The 25,336-nt window shown below is 39.2% G+C and overlaps 1 protein-coding gene across 1 annotated transcript in view; it reads right to left on the bottom strand.

Moving 5' to 3' along the window:
• AGMO (alkylglycerol monooxygenase) overlaps positions 1-7,426 on the bottom strand; it is a 210,381-nt gene extending 202,955 nt beyond the window's left edge. The window contains exons 1-2 of the mRNA XM_080386057.1: positions 7,288-7,426; positions 638-768 (exon numbers count right to left, since the gene is read on the bottom strand). Coding sequence (XP_080242183.1) covers positions 638-768; positions 7,288-7,416 — 260 coding nt within the window. The 5' untranslated portion in view covers positions 7,417-7,426. The remainder of the gene's footprint in view (positions 1-637; positions 769-7,287) is intronic.
• Positions 7,427-25,336: the final 17,910 nt, after the last annotated feature.

Below are 25,336 nucleotides of genomic sequence, written 5' to 3' on the forward strand. Positions count from 1 at the left end.
TTACTGGGTATTTAGTAATCTACACTGGATATTGCTTTAAAACACAACTCTGTTCACTGTGAACCAATTCAGCTAAATCTTATGACCTTTACATTGGAAAGTAGATCAGATGATCATGTTTGCAACAATTCGCTGAGGCACTGAAATCCACTGAAGTCAAACACAGGATTATGACAGAGTTCAAAGAACTTTTGATCACATGCATATTCACAATTCTATCAATCTGGTTATATGCACACTTTTTTTTTTTTAAGGCTAGTGAAAATAATGGATCTGTTTTTTTGGTTTTGTTTAGTTTTCTTCTTTCTGAAGTTTAATGAAAGAAAACTCAGAATTCAACATATAGTCTAACATAAGATATGGTCAAGTCATCTGAAGACCCAGAATCAGCAAAAGGTAACAGCCAAGATCAAATATAAATTAATATACCTGGAGCTGGAAAACATCCTGCAAGTATCATATTTAGCCTTACAAATTAGAAAGATATTTACACTCTTACTTCATTTTAGTGAAGTAAGATCTAGATGCCTTTTTTTAATCTTTTTAGGATAGCAGTAACAACTTCAATATATGTCTCTCTTCTTCCTTCTTACTGATTAAAAAAAGAGTCTTAAGCTAATATAACACACATACTTACTCTGGCAGTCGAGACAGGATACCTAAAGAAAGAGAACTTATGCCGTCATTGATCCGACCTGGCAGTTTACGCTTCTGAACCCAGCTGACAGCAAACTCCAGCCCAATAAAAGTAATGAAGAACGGAATACTCTGAAAAACAATTTGAAGAAAAGAAGTCACAACACACATAGAATTAGCTCAACCTTTCCTAACGGCAGTTCATTCAGCCAGATACTTCTTGGTTTGGCTGGCACCTTAGTAGCTGCTACTATGATAAAGCTCCACATGGACCTTACAAATCAGAACCACCAAGGTCACCATTTAATCCATAACACCAGCAGAAACCCAGTGCACTAAGCTCTTGCCGTATTATCTTCTTTTGTCTCTTCAGCACATACATTGTTAAAGGGCATCAAAACTAAACACAAAGTCTTTCCAAACTCATATTCTCATATTCAAGTAAACCAGTGAGAGCAGCAACATTTGTAGACTCCTCTAACCACAAGGTAAAACAGAATCTGCTTTCAATTTGATACGCAAGTGGTTTTTGAATGTGTTCAGCCACTGAATTTGGCATCCAATAATATTATCTGAAAGGCAAAACAAGTTTCTTTTATGTTGCCATGCTTTTTGCTGAAGATAGCAACAGCTCTTCTGTATGCATTTTCGTCAGAGAACCCAATAACTACGCAGTCCATTTTGATCTGGGCCATACAATATATTCTCTGCCCAGACCGATCAGGAATCACACAGTGCTCTCTTTTTTTTATTTTGGGTTGTACAAACTGTAAAATAATTTTCTGCCTTTCTGAAGAGAAATACAATGATGAACGACACTGAAACATCTCACAACACTGCTTTAGTCTAGGTTTCAGTTCACATTGTGTTGTGTCCCAAATCAACTGGCAAGTTGAAAATGCACAACAGCAGAACCCAGTACAGAAAGGTACAGCTGTGCCTAGTTGTAGCTGGTAACATTATAGGCACAACATCATTTTTCATCAGTGGACAAAGATTGTTACAGCTGCCCTCAAATTTTCATCGGCATAGGCAAGAAAAAAAAGATTCAATAACAGTAACTGGTAGAGCATATACTCTTTCTTTACTGACACTGGAGTTAGTGGAAGGAATGACGAGGCAGCAGCAGCATATCAGTCACTGCCACCAAAATCTAGGCAGCCTGTGGCATGGTACACAGGAAGGAGCAGCTTTACTTGCATCAGAACTCTGTGCACATGAATGTTCCTTCAACTGCCTGCCTGCCTCCCTCTGTAGAAAACTTTTAAGTGACCTTGGAGACATTCAGACAACTCTTCAGTAGTATTAAGGCATAAAATTCCCACCATGTTTTGCAGGCAAGACCAGTGAGACTTTCTGCACCATAGTAATCTTCAGCTGCCCCCTCCAAATAACCTGCAAACACGGATTCACAGACTGAAACCCTCTGGACTGCACTGCTGTAGAAAGGAGGCTGCTCACACCTATACAACATTTTGATGGAAGAAGCACGTTGTCTCTGCAAATGCCATTGCATTTTGGAGGGTGCTCATTTTTGTGGCCAAGTGAGATATGATCTGGGAATTCCTACCAGGCTGGGACACTAAAGAGACAAAGATGGATACAGACCAGATTGCCCAGTTGAAGAAGAACTACATGATTCAAACCATGCAAGCAGAAAGAGATTTATAGCATCTAGGCAATGTGAAAGTTCATAAACTTCAGCAGCTCAGGGTTAGGTTACAATAACAGATGAACAGAGATTAGTATCAACATGGCACTTTTTAATTTAGATGCCTAGCTTGCTCTCAAAGCCTGGTTGGGATATGCACTAACTGATATCACAAAAAAAATTTGAAACCAAGGAAGATCTACGGATAAAGCCTAAAGAGCACCCAAGAAAACCAACGTGGTAAATCTTTGGATATTTTAAATCAATAATAAATAAATACAAACCAAACCGTACAACCTTCTATTTGAAATAATTTTAAAACATTCCAGGAAAATATAAATACTCCTTGTTTTGCTCTAAATACAATAAATAATAAAGCAAGAGTTTTAATGTAGTTTTCTTAATTGATATAGTTAAAGAACTGATTGTTAACTTATCAAGCAAAGGTTGATGACCACAGCTGTACATTCCAGCAGTTCTTATAAAGAACAACTACGGCAAGAAACACTTGACCACAATATTAGGAGCCAGGTCTAGCACAGACTACAGACAGTTTGAAGTTACGGAACAGCAGAAGCTGCACTGTAAACTGAATGGGCTCAGGACAGAAAAAAGTGGGACGCTTTATTCAAGAAACGAAAATAGTGAATAGGAAATACACAATGCCTGTATTCTTATGTGGCAATTCACTTTACCTAGCAACCTCCCAAACAGTTAACATACTTGACTTTGTACTAATACACACTAATATAACTTCTTTCCCATTGACTTCATTAAATATTTTCTTCCCTCTGTGAAGCTGTGAGACTGCCAAGCATTTGACAGCATTTTTAGACTCAAAAATAGGGAGTGCCATAGCAAGGAGGACAGAGAAACATTCAGCCTTAACCTCCTGCCCATCAAGCAGCTTGCATAAGGAAAGATTTATGGCATACCTCTTCGTATCTAAGACATTACTACCTTTCTCCCACACACCCACATTAAGCTTTGCCCAAAGCAGATCAGAGGGATCAACTATGTCAAGACTAGCATGTTATTATTTATGTGACCATAACACCTAACAGCTATTGTCAAGGAGCAGGATCCTGCCGTGTTAGATGCCATACAAACAGAAAGAAAAGGTACTCCCTGTCCCAAACAGCCTACAGTTTAAGGATGAGATGTAAACAGTATAAGGATAATGCAAATAATTCAGAAAAAAGGAGACAGTAAGACAGACAAGAGTCTCACTGGCTGAACCATTAGTTTTTTCGCCTTTTTTTGTTTAAGTGAAAATAACAATGAAGACATATAAGGAACTTGTTGAGGATAGGTAGCTCTGCAAGGATTTCAAGGATTGCCCCTACAAACAAAATGGCACAAAGTTAAGAAATAGCCACTGTTGGCATCGCAAGTCAGACACAGAAGATGGATCCTTTCGATACCTTCTGGTCTATACATGTTTTATTGTCTCTGTTTCCAGTTTCTTTCTCTTCACCCATTACCGGAAATACTTACTGGACATTTGCATTAGCTTGTGGTTTCCTTGAATAACTGATCCATAACTTGAAGTCTTACTCTGAGCACTGAGTAAGAGGGGTTCCCTTACAAGTATCCAACTCTTACAGAATGCAAAGGACCCTTTAAAATCAGTTTCTGCCTTACACCCAGTTTCAAAAAATAATATCCTAAGTTGAAACTCAGCATAAATTAATGGGTTTAGTGCAAGTCTTGAAACAGTTTCTATTTTCTTAAAGTCCCAAGTCCTTATAACGTAAGACACTCAACTTTCATGTAAAACTAAATACAAAGGTTCTATGCCTCATTATTTAGAGGTAAAGCCTAAAGTGTGAATCGAGCATAAATGTGAACATAACCTTTAGGATCTCAAAAGCATAGAGTAAATAGAAAAGAAAAACAATGGTTATTAAGTTGAAAGCTTTCATTTTGGTGCTCTCAGCAGAAGAAACAGTGCACGCTTTTCCCGAGTCTGACTCATGAAAGTTTTTGCTGAGCACAAGTGATAATTTCAGAAGATGACAAGGAGCAATGTAAAGTTGTTGTTCATGAAAATTATATTCAGCAAGCAAAAAGCAGCACCCGATCTTCCCATTAGTAGATTATGAAAGAATCAAAAAGCAGAGCATGCAGAGCATAATCTTGTATCTGTAGCAAAGAGGATGCTCGTGAAGGGACAGGGAAAGCATCAGTGTATGATATAAGAGTCAGGATGTTCTGCCCTTGAGAAAGAAAACTGACATATGCCTTCTCTTCTCTAGGGAGGGATTCAAGGGTTTCAAATTCTACATGACCGAAGCTCACATAAAAATAAATTCTATGATTAGGGTCCAGGATTTGTACCCCTTTTCCCAGAATTTTGGAGATTAGTTGGAGGGGTGACTTCTTCCTGGGAATTTCTAAAGAGTTTTCTACTAGTCACTGGTAGCTGATCAGCTTGTATTTTAAACAGGACTTGGGGCCTTCGTGTACAGTCTGCCAACATACAGAGCGCAATGCAGGGACCAGGAGCTGTCCTGCCTCTGAAAACTGAAGTAATATAACCACAGCCAGGAAGTACACCACACAAGTTAAGCTAACCAACTTACTTTTTTCTCAACATCAGAGCTGTTTCACCCACTGCTGTCATTTGCTGCCCAGATGTAACAGCACAGCTGACTCTAGCTCAAAGGAGTTACTCCTATGAAGTGCATATATTTTGTAAATCACCGAAGTGGTCAACTTTGCAGATCACAAAAAATATGAAAATGTGAGTGAATTAGGAAGTTCTGCCACCTATCTTATGTTGGAAGGTGCATAACCCCACAGCTATAGCCATGTGATCTAAGGTACTAGAAATACCCTCAACCACCTGACAGGCATGATAGATCACAGAGCCAAGATCTACATCCCACTTCCATCAGGTGTCTCAGAAAAAAAACCAAAACTGTTTAGGAGACACTGATGTAACCAGCAGTTTGTTTCACACACGCATCATCATTACCATCTTTTACAGTAAATTATTTGAGCTGAGGCTTTCATTTATTACCAGCTCTAAACTAGAAATTTTCTTTTGTTCTATGTTGGGCAGAGCTCAAGCGTCCACTTCTGTATTTGTACCAACTCAAGGGATTACCACTCCAAGCCCCTCTGAATGGCTCATCAGGTCACTATTAAATCTAGCCCTGCTGAAACCAATGCATCTGCTCCTCTTGCAATTCTTCCCTAAGCAGTCCAAGAGAAGCTGCTCATCTAGTAGGTCAAATGAGCAAAAGCTGCTGAAGAGGGACTGTAGGTAGTTACCTTCTGCCTACAAACGCATGGCCAGAAGAAGAGGTGTGAACACTGCCTAAGCTCAGACCAAAGCCATGCACTTAAGACAGTTATACCGCTAAAAGACTTACTGATCTAACCAAGCATCAAAAGATCTGTTCTGGCAACAAATGCACTAGAGGGGGATTCTAGTACACCTAACCCAAGATAGCAATTATATAGGAAAGTATAACCGTAACGGGAAACCTTTTTTTTAAGTGTAGTTTTTTGCGAGGTATATATTCCTTTACAAACTTATCACAACAGTGTTCTACAACAGCAGATGCCTGCAGGCACTTTTATAATCAAAGAAGTATTAAGAATCCTTCCACAAACTTTTACAGATGTGTGCCCAGTAAAAGAAATTCCAGGTTTGGCCAAGGTCTGAGCTAAATATTGCACAGGTCTGCATGGAGAAGAAAGTCCAGGGATGTTAAGGAATGCTGCTGGCAAGAAAGTGAATGATACTCCATTGAAAATGTGGGAACAGTAAAGGGATTGAGATGGGCATAGAGCAAGCTGGAGGGAGAGATCAGATGACTGGGAAACACTGTCAAGCTTTAGACAGTCTTCCTCGAACGTGATGCTATAGCTCAGTTGGAAAGCTTTCCTCAGAGGCATTTTGCATCGATCAGACAGCGCATGCACAGTCTGCGTTCACAGCAGCTGTCTGCTTACCTTATCCAAAGGGCGTTTGCTGATAACAGCCATCAGCGAGGGAGCTGCCGCATACTACAGTTCCCAGAAAGCTGCTGACGATGCTGCACTGCTCTGCGCAACCCAGGACACCCCCATTGCAGCCCAACAGCAGCTGCCGAGCAGCGGTCCAAGGGTCACCTGGCAGAGGAACCAGTCAGAGCTACCAGGACCTGCCTGAAAACTGCAGACCCTCAAGCGATGCTGGACTGAATCCACTTTGACAAGGGCAAAATAGTGTTTATCTGCTGTCTGTATGAAAAGCTCACATCGGTCCAGGTTCAGCAGGAGCTGGGTGCCAAGGTCAGTGCCATAGGTAGGACAGAAGGGTGCAAAGGTGCCTTCAGGGAAGCGGAGAAGCAGGCAGGGCCGGAGGGAGGGATATGCTGCTGCCTGCTGACAAGGGAGCCGTCACCCCTGACCTCTGTACTCCTGCTGTGGAGCTTTAGGAGACTGCATGGTCCCAACACAAATATTTGTTCTCAATTTTCTTAAACAACCTTTAATTTTTATTTTAGATAGATCTTTTTATTTTTTTTTCTTTAACCAAGCGTGTAGCACTTGCCTTAATAGCGCAAAGAGACCTGACTTTCTGCTGACTTTGAGAACTATAATAGCCAAATACAATACCACATTTTCTGGTTTGCTCAGTTCAGTTTGCTGTCCCTGCATCCTGCAGCACCGACAACCTGAACAACGTTAGCACCAACCCTCAGATGTGTGGGGTGCTTCTCTGAACATGTCCGCTCCTGGTATCAGGAGGAAGCACCTGAGCCTTCATTTAAAATACATCAGAGCGCACGGTTAGGCAGGCAGCTTGCAGAGAGAAAGCCCTGGAATGCAAGCAGTCAGTGCAAGACAAGGTATTTGATCTTAATGTAGGTGCCCTTTCGCGGACATCGTATCCCCCCTGGCCGCCGGTGGCTTTTAGAAAAATGGCACGCGGGAGCTGCGCGCGGGGCTGGTGGGGGGAGGGCGGAGGAGCTGGGGAGGGGGGGAACGGAGGGGGCTCTCACCTTCTCCACGTAGTCGGGCACCTCCTCCACCGTGCGGAAGGCGCTCTCGCCCGGCGACAGCACGTAGAAGAGAGCGCGGAGCTGCTGCCCGGGCCAGGTGGCCGGCGGGCCGCCCCCCTGGCTGCCCATGGCCCGGCCGCGCCGCCGCAGGTGTCCTGACAGCGGGGCGGGGGAGGGAGCGCCCGGCCACACCGCTCCGCTCCGCCCGTGCGCACCGCACCGCTCCGCTCCGCCCGGCCACACCGCTCCGCTCCGCCCGTGCGCACCGCACCGCTCCGCCCGGCCGCACCGGCCCCAGGCGCGGCGCAGCGCGGCCGCCCGTGCTTCCTTACCCATGGCGCTGGGGGGCTTGAAAGCTGGGTGCTTTGGGGAGAGCCTGGAATTTCTTACTTCTCTATGGATCGTGCTGCTCTGGAGGTGTTTGGGGGTCTTTGTACATGACATCACACGCAGGCCACTTCTGGAGTCAAGAGAAAGCCCTCACACCTGCCCACTGCGTGTCCCCGATCCCTTCTCACCCGCAAAAACCTCCGAGCAGCAGAGCTCAGGCTAGCCTTTTTCATTTTTAGATGGGTTTCCACACACACAACATTTTGGTCAAGTTTTGACTTCAGCATAAAAAGCAGAATTTTATAAAATTAAAATGTTAAGGGTTTTGTGAGCCAAGCCAAGGTGTGCTTGTGTTGGCCTTGTAGTTCAGCTGTATGGGTCAGACCAGCACTCTTCCCATTAAGAGTTTTTATTTTGTAAACTTTCAGAAGGGCTTAGCACAGCTCCAGTCAACATGACTAGAAGCTATCTATTACATTTTCATTTACAAAGGAATGTGAACTAAGAAAATACAAAGAAACAGTGCAAATATATTATGCTAGGTCCTTGTAGAAAACAGCTTTTAGAAATGGGAATAAAGACAAGCTTTGCACATTCAGGCCTCCAATGTGAAGCTCAGGAGCATGCATTTCCCTATCAAATGTTTGACAATCATACTCTCTATGTTCGGCGTTACTATAAATAATAAGCTTTGTGATAATATAGATTAACCAGAAATAAAATAACAGAATGTCCCACAACCCTTTCATCTCAAGTGTTCAGGCCCACTTACGGCCTTTGCAGAAGAAATGGGTGGTAAAATCCTGCTGCAAAGTATTTTACCACAATTTAAATCCTGTCAGTCAATAAATCAAGAAAAACTCTCTACTGTGAATCAACCCTGACTTTTAGAAGGGAACTATGACAGGTAATTTCAGCTGAAGTTTCTGTTTAGAAAAAGAAACATGTACAAATCAGCATTAAAATAACAAACAGGGCACATTTGTGATGTTTTTATTAAATATGTTGCCTTTTAAACAACAGCGGGGCAGCAGGTTTAAACAATATTCTGCAGTTTGAATAATTTAACAAAGTTGTAGTGGATGAATGTCAGAAAATTACTGGAAGGACCAATAAAATATTTTACTTTAATCTGAACAAAGAACAAATATTTTAAAATGGTGAAAGATTTGAGCACTCTTATTATTATAGTTTATACTAGTACTATGATACAAGTAAAAACTAATAAACCTATTAAAATGCTTTAAAATTATACCCTAGTGTTGTCAATTTTAGTATTGATTCATGGTAGTCACAGGTTCTTACAGAAATTTATTAATTTCTAAAATCTGAATTCATGTAAATTCCAAATTTTCTCTAAATCACACAAATCAACACTGGTCTGACCAGATCCTTCATTGCAGGCAATGACACATGGTAGAAAACGTTTGCTTTTTCATGTATGTTAGCCTAAGTATTTCTGTGGCGTTACTCTCACATTCAAGGTCCTTGACCTCACCCTAACCGCAGACACCATCCCAGCAGGCCGCACTGAGCCCTTCATTGCTCTGCTGCTGATGTTCGTCTTGCTCCGCCATCAGCTCGCAGAGTTTAAATGGCTAACACTTAATCCCACAAAAATAAAGTGTTGTTAGCAGTGAACACTGTCTGGGGACCACTCTGGTGTAAGAATGATTAGTGGGGCAAGGGAGCCCATGACCACACCAGGTGAGATACATTTCAGGTGCCACGGAACCAATACCTCCTATCACACTACTCTGGGAAAGAAGAGAATCCATCTGTTTTCTGGGACTCTATACTTTATTATTATTTTGGACACCCATTTCAGTGGAAATTATCACCCAAGTATCACTATACTGAAACTCTTGTTTGCAAAACTAAAGGAAAGAATTTGGGCTTGATTATGCCTCACAGGGGAAACAGATAGGTTATGTTTTCCAGCTTCTGTGTCCAAGGAAAAATAGATGATAGCACTACAATAGCTACGCCTCTGGTGAGGAAGGGAACAATTTTAAATCCTGTCTGCAAGATCTATCAATTTTGGACAAGCTTCAGTAATCTGACTCTACAAATGTAGCTGCTGTTTTCTATTTAAGCCTTGAAACTTTTCATGTTTACAGTACTTGCTCTTTTCTTTGTTAAGAAAGGAACAGGGAAAAAAGCATCCAGCAAAATTGCTTTAGTGGAAGCTCTAACCCTCTAACAGACAACACTCCCTCCGTTCAGTGACCTTGCAGAGTTCTTTTTGCAAGCATTTATTATTGTAATTATTTTATTTTCTGCAAAGAGTTAAATAAACTACTATTTTTCTTTTTTACAACTGAAAAATAGAAAAGTAGGTATTTCCCATCCTATGCCGCCATCAAAAATGCAGAAGGATGTTCTGTCTGGAGACTGGGATTCTGCTGTTGACTAGTAGATCATTCCAGTAACTAAGGCAACAAAAGCCTCTGTTTTACTTAGAGGAAATTGGGGAGCTGGCCTAACACAATCCGTAGGTGGATCATACTTTGTTTTCTCTAAAGAACTCCATTCCACCCACTTCATGAACAGAGAACGCCCAGACGCTTCCTGTTTGGGTCTCTCAGAGCACTAAACCAGCACTAAATAATAAAGTCATAAAGGGAATTAGGGCAGGTTGAATTTGGGATGGGCGATATAGTCTGCCTTGGCAATCATTCACAGCAAACTAAATCACATCCAGAACAGAGCTGGGCTTAGTGTGCTCTTCTTACCTAATAGTATCACTGAATACAGAAACACTTTAAATGAGTACATTGTGATGAGCAGATGTCAGATATTTTTTTTGTATCACTGCTGTAGGTATTCAGCACCTATATTCATGCTTGGCAATGCATCAGTGTTGTTATAAAACTGGTATTATGACATATTTTTAATGTTGTCATTGCCCTTTATGAACCCTACATCATACAGTACCTTTAAAAAATTACCAAAGTGTTTATTTGTTCTTTTTGTATAAGCTATATGTATTAATACAGAACTCTTATTAATAGCATATTACAGACTCCAGAAACCTGAAGACAGGGATATTCTGCATATTAGTCAATGCCATGCCCTTAGCCACTTACTGCTACTTTTTCATTTCTTCTATGCAGGACTGCTAACCATACAACAGTGCTCATATATGATCCTTCTTCAGTGCAACTTATAAGCAAAATCAATTTATTCAATGGTTGCCAAGACGTCCAGAGAAAATAATATACCCTCCCTGCAGTCTGTTGGGGAAACTTGCTGATAAGCATACATACAAGTCTTCAAACTTTATCCTTTATGTTTGTTTATTATTATCTATTCTTGCTTCTATAGAGGGAGCGTGTGTGTGTATTTTGGGGTTTTTTGGTTTGGTTTTAAACACTGGTATGTCTGATACCTTTCTCCTTTCTCTTAAGAATGAAAAAATTAAAGTTTTCTGCAAAAAGTATCTTGTCTTCTCTCCCCCCCCTAGTGTACTGACCACGGGGATCACTAGCACCTTAGACTCTGGTCCCCTACTTAGCTGACTGAGATGGTGACTTCCTGCTGGAAAACGGGTGGGCAGCACCGCTCTCTCCTTCATTACTGCTAACAGGCTTCCTCCACCATTTACCTTGCCCTTGCAGAGACTGACAGACCTCAAACTCACATAGCAAGAAATTAAGCCAGAAAAGAAATAGGTTTACATTTTTCTACTGCTCTAGTGAGCCAAGTGGCTCATGAGAGGGTCTAGAAAGTGCAGGAATTGGCATGAAAGCCCAGGAGAAAGAGGGCAGGACCACACAGCTACAAACCAGAGAGGAGAATGAGGTGGAAACAGGATGACTTTATTTCAACAGCAGCAAGTTATTAGATCAACTGAACAGCTGATGAAGTCACCACCTCCTGTGCATTTGCCAAAAACATGGCTTCAGCAGGTTATCCTACATAAGCACACATCTGCATCCAAACAGTTGGTGCTTCCTTTACACCAGCACTTCAGTAACTGCCCTTTTCAAAGTTACACTTTTTTTTTTTTTTTGAAGGCCAGTCTCTAGCAAGATGGATTCTTCTATTTGCCTATTCACATGACTATATATGTTATATACTGTGTTTTATGGATGGGTTTTCTCTGGGCATGAAAGCTCCCTGGTACTCCATGTTCTAGCAGCCACACATGGATGCAGTCATATGGCATCTTCTGGAAGGAGACGAAGGTGGTGCTCTCCTTGGGATCTACAAGGGACCATCAGACTGCAAGGAAGCCAAGAGGGGATAGTTCAAGAGGTGTAACAGATGAAAGATGTAGAAAGAGATTAGGAGGCAAAGGTCTGTTCAGGAAGAGGACAACAGCATCTCAGAGCTGCAGGAATGAGGTTCTTGCGGAGACCAGAGGAGCTCTGCACAGGTTGCTGCAATCCAGAAAGCCAGCTGAGACATACAAGGTCTGAATGTAACGGCTCACCCTGTTAGGACACAGTGAGCAGCAGGGGAATTGGCATTCATGCTCTATATTTTTATTAGTCCTCAAACAGCAAAAACTCAGTTCTCTATTTCAGAAACTACTTTGGTTTCTTTTCTGTTCTAATAAAACAATGTTAGAGATCGAAAACCCTTTTGGTTTAGTTGCTATGCTGACCGCAATGAAGATGTGCGGGAAAATTCATCATGAAGCTCTGACTGATTTTGGGGGGGGCCAATCACAAGCAGAAAGCCCTCTAACGTGTTTGCATTTTATCCTTCTCAAACAAAGCTGTAATGGCAAGAAGATCCCAAGAGAGCCTAAGCAGTGGTTTCAGCCCTCCCCCACTTCCAGCTGCTGTGCACTTTTGGCACTTTCCTTGTGCAACCCTGGTGGTCATTAGACACTGTGCTGAGCCATTTTAACATGCTCCATCAGCAGAAAAAAATAGCCCAACAAAACAAAATGCTAAAACTGGCTTGAGTTGTTCTGGACTGAAGTAGAGATAGACATTCACAACAGAAAAGATGATCAGGACAACATGGTGGTCCAGACTCTACCCTGCTGAGGAAAGCTTGGGAATTTCAGAACATTAAACTTACCTCTGAATCTTATCCCTAAGCTCTGTGGAAAGATTTGTCAATAAACAGGCATGCGGCCTGACTAAATGATTGTTCAGCCTCTGCCTACATGCCTCTTTGGCTGGGCTGTTCAGCTGTCCACGGGTGGGCTTCTAGGCTGCCCCATCTACTGGGTGTCCAGCTACCAGTCCACTCAAGAGGTGAACTCTTAATTGGGTCAGTTATTGGCACTCTCTGAAGTTGGCTTCTTGGGCTGCTTATCTCTGCACAAGCTGAAACAGCTCCAAGCAGCTGCTTTTAAGCCATGAGCAGCCCCACACCAGCTGACTTGCTCATGCCACAGCTGCCTAATGAGTCAGGAGGCAGTCATCAGGATGCTCAGGCAGGCTGAAGAATAAGGCAGAAAATTTTAAGGGTATTTTTCTGTTATTTTTTCAGCATTTTCTGTTCTTGAAATACTTTAACCTTTTGTTCCTACCGAGGAAAAATGTGTTCTGTTTTTTTGGTGGGAGAGGGGATGGGAGTTCCTGGAAAAATAAATTCTATCTTCAAGGCAGGCCTATCAAGTAATTTTAGGAGAACAGCCTGCCCACCTGTTGTGATTGTTTCCAAGTTTTACTTGGCATGCTCTGCAGTGCAATTTCTTGCACTTTTATTTCTGAAAATCTTTAGTTTATTTGGAACGCCAGGGTTCAGGTTGCTGTATACTGTAACCTATATGGTATGTCAGAGTTATATGGCTTACAGCCTTGGATACAGGATAGCTCTCTTATACATCAAGATCACTTGAGCAGACACATTATAACCTACTTAATAGGTCTTTGTACTGTCTGACCAGTGATTAATAACTACTTGTTATCACCAAAATAGTCTTTCATGTTTTTGAATTAGGAGCATATGAGTATCAACACCAAGTAGATCCAAAATTATGAAACATCCCATGGCGCGAGCTATATAGCACATGCTGCCGCTTTATTGCATGTGCGCAGCAGGAATAGTTTGGGTAATTACTGAGTGGAAGCATAGGAAGTACCACCTTTCAAGCAAGACTAACCAAAACGCTGTGGTTTTTTTATTGTAAAGAACAGTCATAGAGAATTATAAAGATTATGCACATGTATCTGAACTTCAACAGGAAAATAAATAGTTTTCATAAATTGACACTGAACATTTTTAAAGATGTATTTTAGTACCAGCCACAGATGCACTTGATAAAAATCACTTGGTAATATTTTAAATCTTGATATCTTCAAGCATCATCTGGCCTTAAATCAACTATTTTTCTTTATCATGAGGAACAAGGATTATTTTATTTCCTAGGATAATCACCTGGTTTCTGTTCCTTCCTAGCCTGCAAATCCCTAGTCCTAAGGAGATACTATTTTCTGTGGATTATTACCTTAAATAAAGTACAGCATGTTATAAATGCCAAGTGCAATTAATGCATTTGAACAAAATAAAAATAAAATGCTTAGCTACCAAAGGTGATAGAACACTTTCTGAAAGGTGGAAATCCCCTTTTTTTCTAACAGATAAGTTACCTGGCCCTCTGGCAGGCAACAAGCCTCCTGTGCCAGTAAGCCTGCTAGATGAACGCACCCACCCCACCACCGCAAAGAGGGTCTACAGCCACTGTGCTCTGCCACTCCAGAACTAGTACTCACCTCTGGTCCAGCTGCCCCTGTGCTCCCTCTTAGCAGAGTTTGCTCCCTTTCCTTGCCTTGGAGTCACTGTGCCAATGCTGCAAATTCAGGTCTGAGAGCAAAGAAGGAACCTTTCTCCTGCTGCCAAGTCAGAAGCTACAAACCACCTCTACCCAGAGAATCTACATCCACAAGCAACCTCTCACTCCCCTTCCTTTATTACATCCTGCAGCTGATGCTCATGTTCCTCCAGGGGCCCTGTGAAAACCCTGTCCATCACCTGCTCATCATCCTTGAAGCAACACTTCCTACTGCTGCTCCCTTAGTGCCTAACTACCTCTGCCAAAGCACACCTCCCACTCTGAAACCACTCCAGGAAGAAACACCAAATGCTCCCCATAGCATAAACCTGCATCAGGGCACCCCTCCTTGCTCCAGTACTTTTGATGCGTCCCAGGTAATTTATCTGTCATGTGTTAAGAACCAAACCTCAACATTGTGCAAACCTCAATACTGTGCAATCCCATCGTACCTAGAGACATTCCAGCATGCTCTTCACCCCCCAGCTGTCTCTACTAGCTGAAGTCCTACTGACTTGAATAGGTTCTTTCTTAATCAGCAATCAAAGAAAGACATTTCAGGCCCTTTTTAATCAGCAGTCTCCCTTTCAGAAGATAACTAACTGAAGCTGTCAGCTCCAGAAGGCCCTGGAAGCTTTCAGAAACAACTAAAAGCTGAAATTTGTACTGAAGAAAAATTAAAACCAGAGCAAAACCTAATTAATAAACACAACAAAATCTGCAAATTGTTAGTGGGAAAAAATGTTATGAAAAAAACTTGAAGGAAAGCAAGCAAGTGAAAAGTTATAGAAACCCTGAAGTTTCTGGAATATTTGAAATCTGGAGCAGAATCCTAGTTAGAGGTCCCAGTACAATTAAAGACTGCCATAATGCATAAGCACTGGAACTGTCTGTTAAACCTAGTGATAAATGTTTTCAATCTTTGAATGCTTTTCATTTTGCAAGCTTGTAGTTCATTGCATGCCCCATACCTTTTAATGTAGTATGTAAAGCAAGAATAACTCTAAAAGTTATTTGATAAAATAAATTATTGAAATTATGAATAAATGATCAATCAAATTACAAGCAGTCTATATGTCACATTTTACAATAACAAAAGCTTTTTTTGCCTTTTTTGTCCTCTTTTTTTATATGATGAATATAAATGAAAAGTAAATTAAATTTCATTTATACATACACATTACTTTGAGAAAAAAAGACTACTACAGAATTCACTTACGAAATGCCTATTTTTTCCCTCCTTCATTCTAGTTCCAAAATTTAGTTCTCCATATATTCATGAATGTTTCTAATCTCTTTTTATATTCAGGGAATTAAATAGGCTTCAAATTTGTATGTCATAAGTGTGGAATGTATTCCCTGATATTTAGTTGTGGGGAATCCTTCCAGTGTTACAGAGTAACTTATATAGCAGCTGTGAACAAGATGTCCATAAGGTTTTCTTTGCTGTGCTGTTTACCTGTTCTGAAACACTTACTGGTTTAATGTCTGAGCCAAAGACCAATCAGAATAGGAAGATTTGTATGTGTAGCGTTTTGGGGGATGCTTAGGGGCTTGTGGGTTTTTTGTGGCAATTTTTCAAGATACTGGGAGACAAAATAGTGGAAAATTACAAAAAGATTTGCCAGAGTCCAGATGCAACTATCAAGGTCAGTTCTGTCTACTTAGAGTAGGTTTTCAATGAATCAACTCCGTAATTTTGACATGAATCATCTCTCTAGCTTTTAAGAGACTGATGAGCTACCTGGGGAATGCATATTCATTCTTAAAAGATTATGAAATCTAGCACAATCTGAATAGTCAATCTGAATAAAGCAACACAATTTATAAAATACATTCTTTTGCATTTTTCAGGTTGGTTTTTTTTTTTTAAAAAAAAAACCATTACATTGACCTCACAACTCTCTACAGTTACTTGTAAATTGGTGAAGTTTTTAGATCATGGTTCTCAGTTAATAAAACTGCTGTTGACACATTTGAGCCATTTCTGTAACATCATTAGTTCTTACTTTTGGGCCATGAAAAGGTATTTCTTTGGATTTGAAATGCAACAAGAGGAAGGGATGGGATTGGAAGTGGGGAAACCAAAAATAAACGCAGACTTTCTTATACCAACTCTTCAGAATTCAGAGAATAAAGTTAATACTAGCTTCACACTCTCTTTGAGAAGTGCCACTGAATATCAGTATACCTTTGGAGCCCAGGTGTTGTCACAGAGCTAAAGGAATCTGAAACGCTGATCTGTATCTCCAGTTTAGCTCTCAATATTTGTTTGCCTTTATAGTATTTTTCAGCTTTTTTATGTTTCAGCCTGTGCAAACCCTGCCTTTTACTGTAACGCAGCAAGCAAAAAAAACTGTTAATGAAAAGGCTTCTTAGAGGATACTTTACCTTTTTTTTCTGTGGGATTTTTTTTTTCTCTGCTGGATGCTAGATATAATGATCGCATACATATCTGTATTTGCTTTAGCATACAGTTCTGTAGCTGACATTAGTATCTGCAATGAGACATTTAGTCTGTAATTCTGTACCACTAGGTAAGCAAATAGTGTGAAAAATGTTGATATCTGTCACATCCAGTCATTCTGTTCCAGTGAAGCACATTCCTACATAAACTTCCTCCACAGACATCTTGTCTTACTGACATTATCATACTAAAAATGTCTTAGACCTTATGCCAACTGGCTTTTCAGAAGCTAAGGGTTTTCTTTTTATTTGCCCAGATGAGAAGGAGAATAAGTTCTATGTTATTTTTCTTGGCTGTTTTGGACAACTGAAATTCTCTGAATTGTTCCATTGCTCACATAAGTATTTAATCTAATTTTTTTTTTTCTGAATCACACTTGTGCAGGATGCCTAAGCCCCTGCAATAGTGTGAAGACAACCCAAATTTTTTCGATTTCCTAATATAAACAAAAAATGAAATATGAAAGTAGCATTCTAACTCAAAACATTTTTTTACAAATATATTTTCTACAAGTTTCAATTTTGTTTTGTAAATGTTTTGTCTGTTGATAGTTTTGTTATGAGAGGGTCACTTTGCAACTTGATTTAGAGTGAAAACTAATTTCAAATATCAAATTTTCCACAGAAGAATTAAATTTTCCAAAAAGTTCACAGAATGAGTACTCTGTGGGCATAGATATATCATAAAAGTAATAAATATAGTCTATGAAAAGTTTTGATTAATCAGGTTAATTAAATTCAGAGGAATTATTTGATTTCATCTTGGATAGGTCACTAAGTCCTCACCTGATTTTGTAACTTAGAAACACACAGAAAAAGATCTTAAATTCCTTATAAACAAGATATCCTTATTGTCTTGTGAGCATCACAGCATCACTTGTAAAATGAAATCTTATGTTTTATACCAGGTTAAGACATGCTTGTACTTGAATTGGAGATCAGTGTAGGAATTGAGCTGATGAATTTTTTTGCATACATTGTCATCCTTTCTTTGCATTTGAGAGATACAATGCCAAGGCATGATTTTATTGATGCTAGTCTGGGGAATTGCCATTTCTTAGTTGATCTGAAATCACAAACTGTATTTTATAAAAGTATTTGTTGTAATTATATTTGGCTTTCCTAATTCACTTTTTTAAAAAGATCCATGATTTTTTCCAGATAGGAGAAATTAAAAACCAGAGGAGTGAAACCCAGTGTCCTAATTAAAATCCAGTTTGTGTAATTGCAGTAATCAAAGTGGTGCTAAGTGATCAAACTGCAGTTGTGGTTAGGTACGTCATTACTCACATTCATTTCTTGTGTTGTCATTCCCCAAATTGTTACACAGCTGTGAAGGTTCCCCTCGGAGAGAGCTGCACAGCAGTGATAGGCAAAAGTAGGGATTATAGGTGCTTATGGTTTGCATAAAGCTGCATATGCCTTTCAGCATGATTCTTTAGATGCCAGTTTAAATACCTGGATGATAAGATAATCTTTTACTGTCAAAATTTTTGAGAAAACTATATCCGCCTTGGTCCTCAGAGCTTTATCAGACTCATCAACAATGACTACAAAAGGACTGTTCAGTGAAAAAGCCTTTTTTTTCATATTGCTGTGATTTTCTGCTATTCTGAGGCAGTGGAAGGTGTTTGCATATATCTTGCAAATACGTTAAAGTATGGTCTCCTACTAGAATTAAAATAAATCTCTGTATTGAACTGTCAAGTGGTATATTCTCAAAGTCATTCAAAGGGCCATTGTAGGCTGGACTCAATCACGAAGTTACGGCTTCATCCTCACTTAATCTGTATCATGAGCAGGTATGGGATGGATTTTAGCCATTAATGCATTACAGTACAGGAACTATTTCAGTGCAATTTTCAGTTTTGTTTCTCTTTCTCTTTAATCAAAATGTGTTCATCTAAGCCTCTATTCTGCAAATTTAATGAAGTACCCACTCTAACAAGTAAATACTAGGATTTTGATAGGTATTCAACCTCGGCCAAGAAAGGAGTTTAGGGTTTTGTGGCTTTGTTGTGTAATGAAATGTCAATGGTACATTTCAATAAATGTATTCATACAAAGTCTGCTTTTAATTTCACGAGATCCTAACTCCAGATTCATCACGCTTATCTTCGTGCCTTTGCTGGATCTTTAATTCTTCTTTTGTTAGTCTCTTAAGAGTCCGTATAACTTTTAACAGGAATCTGGCTGAGCCAAAAAGGAAATCATCTCAATAATGCTGCATGCCAGTGCTTTGTGTACATCTCATTATTGCAATATGCTAAGTCAGTCAGAGGCTGAGCATGATATTGAAAACACAAGAGGAAGCCCTTAAGAACGTCAAACCGTTCTTCGTAGTAGAAGACTGGTAGTTCAAAATCATCCAGATGTCTCAGGGTTGATCAAAAATGTAAGAGCACTAGGTACCCTGTTACTTATAGGACAGCTCTTTATCTCAGTGTCGTATCAATCTATTGTAAATATTTTGTCAAGGGTTCTGCATGAGGCTGGGGGGAAAGCTCAATTGCTTTCATCACTCATAAAGCAGACAATGCAGTCTTACTGTCAAAAGGAGTAAATGTGCCTGTGCTTTCCTCATGCTCATTTTTTTAAAACCACTAATGTCATTCATTCTGCACACCAAGATTATGAAGAGTAAAAGGACTGCTTTATTCAAAATGTCTTCTGAAAACGGTGTAGGAAATAGGAAGCCTTGCATTTATGTTGATAATCCCTCACCTCCTAACAACACTCATCTGCTAGGGAGAGAGAAGTGTTGTAACATCTGGCTCAGCGTGGTGAGTTTTCATCTTCTGTTGGGAGGACTGATGTCATGTAAGGGACAGAGGAGCCGACTAATTATCATAAATGAGAAGCAGCAGCAGTGCTTGTCCTGGGAGCTGGGGCTCGTGGGTCAGGCGAATGGCTGCCTGCAGCCTCTGGTGTTGATTCTGGCCCATTAACCATCCTATTAATCTTCAAAAAGCTTTATAGTACGAGTGTTTTGGAGAGTGAATATAGGTGAGAATTTGCAGGTGTCACTCACACAATACAGCCATCTTCCACACTCTTTTCAACAAACAGCTCTCCCAGTCTTTTAAAGCACAGAAGGAAATTCTTTCCACCACCTTTTACCCTATCTGAAATCTTTGAGAGCATCAGGATTTTTAACATTTTGCAAGATGGCAGTGCAACTGTAAAGGAAAAGAAAGTCAGCTCATAAGCATCAGAAGGATATTTGTTTTGGAAAATTTATACACTTCATTCAACCCACATCCTTTAACTTTCAGGTTTTGAGTGTCACCGCAATGTATACTGCTGCATGAGTCATCTCAATCCTATATCAACCAACATTTCAATTCTCTAATATTCTGTTCTATTCTTTTGGGAAAGAACAGAACACAAGAACAGGGCAATTTTAGGCAATTCAAAGGTTTTACCGTGCTTGACACCTGACTTCACTTTAGTAACACCTGCCTGAAGAATAATTAGCAGGCCACTTTTTAAAGAAAGAACTTCCATACACCACAGATGGCATTTTTCATACCAGACAGGCAACGATGTATGTTGGAAGTGAGCCAAACTGTCTGCAAAAACTGTGAGAAATTCAAGACAGACATCTGAGTGGAAGGAAAGTTTTACCTTCCTTGACACCCCTACCCCCCTGCAACCACTCGGGAACATCTGTTCAAACCTACCTCTATATATAATGTGTTTTATTTTTCTTATCTACTAATGCCACAAATTACAGGAGAAGGAAAGCAGCATAGCAACTTTCTTTTATATTGGTTATGAAACCTACAATTTAATAACATAATGTGACGATTTGCCAGCTATATAAATCCTGTATTATAAGACTCTTAGAACCAAGAACAAAATTTTCTTAACTGACTGGTAATATGGAGTCCTCAACTCACATTTCCATAAAGTGGTCCTAATTTTCACTGTGTACTCAAAACTTTGTTGAAATCAGGATACTGTGTGTCATAACGGACACACAAAGTCAACAGTCACTTTGGAAATTACTGGTTAATGTCTTAATCCCGGACTGTTCACTGATTTGTATGAACTTTTGTGTGTACTTTGGGCTAAATCCAAATCCCTGTGAAATCAATCGTAATCTTTCCATTGCCATCTACAGGCTTTAGATGAGGTCCTTTGCTTCCTTAGAAGAATCTTTACTTCTTTCTTGCAAAAAATATTTTATATAAAAGAAGTTCTGAAAATTCTTCATAATATTGTCATCAGAATCATATGTCTTATGCAAATATGCTAAAATTAGAAAAGTAACAGCTGTGTTGTACTCAGTATCGCTTATGAACTCAAAAATTGTGTATTTTATTTCCACAGTTCCAGTGAATAGGTATATATGTAGGAATTACAGAAATACATATAGAAAATTATTTACAATGTGTTGTAATTCCAAACTAGGACTTTTTTTCTCCCCTGGTAGTTTTTACTCTCTTAAATGCATTTCTGTGGTGATTGCATAAAATTTTTCTAAGGGCACTTTTCAAGATAAACTTTTAATTTGGGAAAATGCCCATTTCAGTATTTTCTCAGCTGTGCATGTGACTTTCTTGGCAAATAATGTGGTAAGCACTCAGAACAGGCATATTTCTAAAAACCCTGCAGTCCATAAGCAAACATAAGTAACATATACAGTGTCTATATGTTCATGGTGACACTAAGGATGAGAATCTGTCTCTAAATCCTAAACCACTTTTATAGGTATTTGCCATGTTCATTGGTTCATATGGTCTTGGAGTGCACTTTTATAACACAAAACCCATGATATTATCATGTGGTTATAAGACAAGAAAGTTCCTACAGAAAACAATTGTGCTGCTTACTTAAAGGATGAGTGAATCTGAAACGTGTTGGTCACTAATGTAAAATAACATTTTATAGGGTTTCATTTAATGCTAAATTTAAAAAGTTACAAGTATAATCCAAATGTTAGCAGAAAAGTACTTATGGCCAAATTTTCTCTCTCTTGAGAGAGAGAAGTCTATCTGTGTACTAGTAATGTTGTTTTGTTAGACATCAGAACTGAATATTTACATTCAAGTATATAACCTTAATTGATATAATATATAAAATTTTCTAAAATAATCACAATGATACACAAAAATATGAAACCATATATAGAAACAACAGGGATGTGGCAGTATGTTTTATTCCAGTCAATTAGTCCTCTGAACAGAACTAATGCCATTTTAATTATTATTTAGTGTCCTGGATCACATCCTTATACCTTATCTTAACTATAACTTCCATTTGTGCTGTGAAGAACCATATATTTACCCTTTTTTTGTGAATCCTATTAGGGAAGGAGTCAGGGTTGCAAGGGTTGGAAAAGATTGTCTTAGAAAGCACTCAAGGGCCAAATATAAAAAAAGAATAGAAGAATAGAACCAAGTCCTCCCAGCAAATCTAGTGGGCACTGAACCTAATCCCAAAAGGCTTACTGGGCGTATTATAGATGGTGGCCAGAAGAAATTCCTTGAGTCCCTTGCTGTTTATCAGTTAAAAAGGCTATTTCAAAACTTACTTTTCTTTAAAAAGCCTTGGAAGTCTATCTACAGAAAAGAACTGCAAAAATTGAAACTATGTTTATTTCCTACTACACTACTGTTTAACAAGGTCTTCGTTTACAACAGTTTTTGGGGTCTCTCCGTTTGTTGACTAACCAAATCTGCTTCCTAGGTGATTGTTTTCAATGGAATGAAAGTAAAATTTCACCAGATTTCTGCAGATAGGAGTCATGACAGTTCAGATGCCAGAAAAAGGACAATGACTTGCAGATTTGCATGCACAACTTGGACAGGAGTAATAAATGGCTGAGAAATTTCTGATACATTTGCAGTTTGTACAGATGACTGTGATAACCTCTTATTATGCCATATGGAGGCCCTGCCTAGCAGCCAGAGGCCTTATATTACATTGACATAGATTCCTACACTGTAGCTTTCAGCTGCAAATGATGTCAAAAGACTATGGACTTAAAATGAAAATGAACAGAAAACAAATGAGCTCTAGTAAGTCCTCATTAATCTGAGGTAATAATGTGCATCATCACTGAAGCCCTGTGCCAGTTGCTGCCAGCTATCAGCTACATTGCCTTTTCTAAATTAATGTAGACATCAGGTCTATAAAAGGAATTCTCCCTTTCAATCCACACACATTACATAACTATATTAAATTACAGTACATCATTGGTTAAATATTACTCTCTAAAATTTCTTGAATCTTGTAGCCGATCTTAAATACTGCATGTACTCTATTAAATACAAGCTCACCCAAGAGACATAGACTGACTGAAGCCAGGAAATTCTAAATGAAGGCTGAAGCTGATATTTTGTCCCTAATATATATGATTCCTCGTAGATACTAAAAGTGCACGTCCTAATGGTGTTTCTTTCTTTATTTGTACAAATAATATTATTGCAGCAGTCAGAGCCTTCATTTTAAAAAGCAGGATACTTAACTGCCTTGAAATTTGGCCTGTGGTGGAAAGACATAGAGTCTCTCCTTCTTGTTCTCCTTTGACTATATTTGAATCTGATGGGGAAAAAAAAAAAAAGAAAGTCAAGAAAAGATAAGCATTTAAATTCCCAAACTATTTCCAGTTTGTGTTTTAATAAATTCAGACAGCTTGCAATGGTGATATTTTAACCACACTTCTTGAACTGATACTGTCAAAATAAAACTGAAAACAATGAAACTAAACAAAAACATAAAATAAAAACTCAAGAGTTATAAGGGAAGAGAAAGAAACTTTGCAAATATTATATAGCCTTGTACCTGAGACAGCAGAAAAAAGAATTCTTATCATCCATCTCCATCATATTGAAAATTAAACTGTTAAACATCACTGCCTTTTTGCAGTCAGTTATATTTTCTGTGTATGTTCCATAAGGGTACACAATTTCTGTGTCTGGTTCAGTAATATGCTAACAGAACATCAAAGAGAGGTAGGCTCTGGACAGATATCAAAATTACTGTAACTCAAAAAATACATCATTATTCTCAGAAGCAGGATTCATTGACAATAAGTCATGAACAGTGATTAGCCACTATTTAGTAACAGGAACTAATAAAGATAAATAAACCAAACTAGGTTTCACCAGATTTCACTCTACCACCAAGTGCTTGCAGAACTTAGGGCAAATGACAATTTTTAGGGCTTGATTTTGTCCATCTGTTAAATGATAGTCTTAGCTATACCATATGGCTAGATTGGTAGAAGAACCCTGTGTTAGATTGCAGACAGATAGAAGCCAATGAAGGTCAAACAAAACTTGAAGTTACAGTTCCAAAGCCTTTATCCATAGCTGTTTTCAGCCACAAAATTGTGCTAAACCTTTGATAAAGTCATATGTTACAGCAGGTGATTGAACCCAGGGGCTTTTTGAGTAATCAGGGTATTTAGAACAAGATGAGACATCATCTGTGTTGGTGAGTCCTGAGCAGATCTGCTAACCCACAAAGCGCAGTTAAAGTGCAGAGTGTTTGTTGCTGCTACGTGTGGCTTGAATTTGAGCTAGCTGAAATCTGGAAGAAGCATGTCTGTATTTCTGTGGGGCTGTGCTTGTAAGTAAATTCCTTCAAGACCATAGCAGGAAGCTCGCTGTGCTTAGGCTTCATAGCTTCCACTTCTGCCAGTGGGGAATCTCTGCACCATATTGCACTTACCAATGGTGTACCCACAACACAATTGTTTAAAGCCACAAGAGGTCTTCAAGTAATCTTAGCACCTTACAGCCAAATTCAAAGTCTGAGCTGCTCTTAAAGCATGGGAGGTGATCAATTGTTAGTCATCTTTTTTTCCCTGTAATATAAAGTTACATAATTTGGTCCTTTGTTTGAAGGCTTATTCAATTATCTAAACAAAAAAGTCTCCTAGCGCTGTAAATTCATTTGCACATATTTCTCTCTCTTCAACCTATGCTTTAAGTCTCAAGACATTCAGTTAAAACTAGGAAAATGGAAAAAGACTATTATCTTTCTCAATAGGAAAAAAAATCTTCCTGGTAATGAGATTGTTATGGCTCACAGACTGCCATCATCACACATACTGGCTGTTCCCCCACTCTAAATATCCCAGTCAAATCACAATGCTGCTAACAGAATAATACACCTCTCAGAATGCCTTGGGCTAGGAGCACATTGCTGGTACATTTCAGGTAAAGTAAAGCACTTCCTATTTTCTTTTGTAAGATGTCAGTTCAAACTTGGCTGATCCCAAGATTCAGTCTGAAACTTTTTATGAAAGACAGCAACAAATGGTTTTGCAAACCTGAAAAGGCGTTTTTTGCAAAGAGTATTTGAAAGACAATAATTTTCTCTCCCCTCTTTACTAGCAATCAAAACACATAATATTTGACTAAATCTCTTGTTAAAAAATGTTCTTTGAAAAGTCAAGATGCTTTTTTTCAACTTTTCATTCTAATTTTTCATTTCAAAATTCAGCTCAGTTTCATTTAAGAAGGAGAAAAAACCAGCCAAGAATAAAAAGCTTTAGTC

This window comes from Falco punctatus, assembly GCF_963210335.1.
Source record: "Falco punctatus genome assembly, chromosome: 4".
In the NCBI taxonomy this organism is placed as follows: domain Eukaryota; kingdom Metazoa; phylum Chordata; class Aves; order Falconiformes; family Falconidae; genus Falco; species Falco punctatus.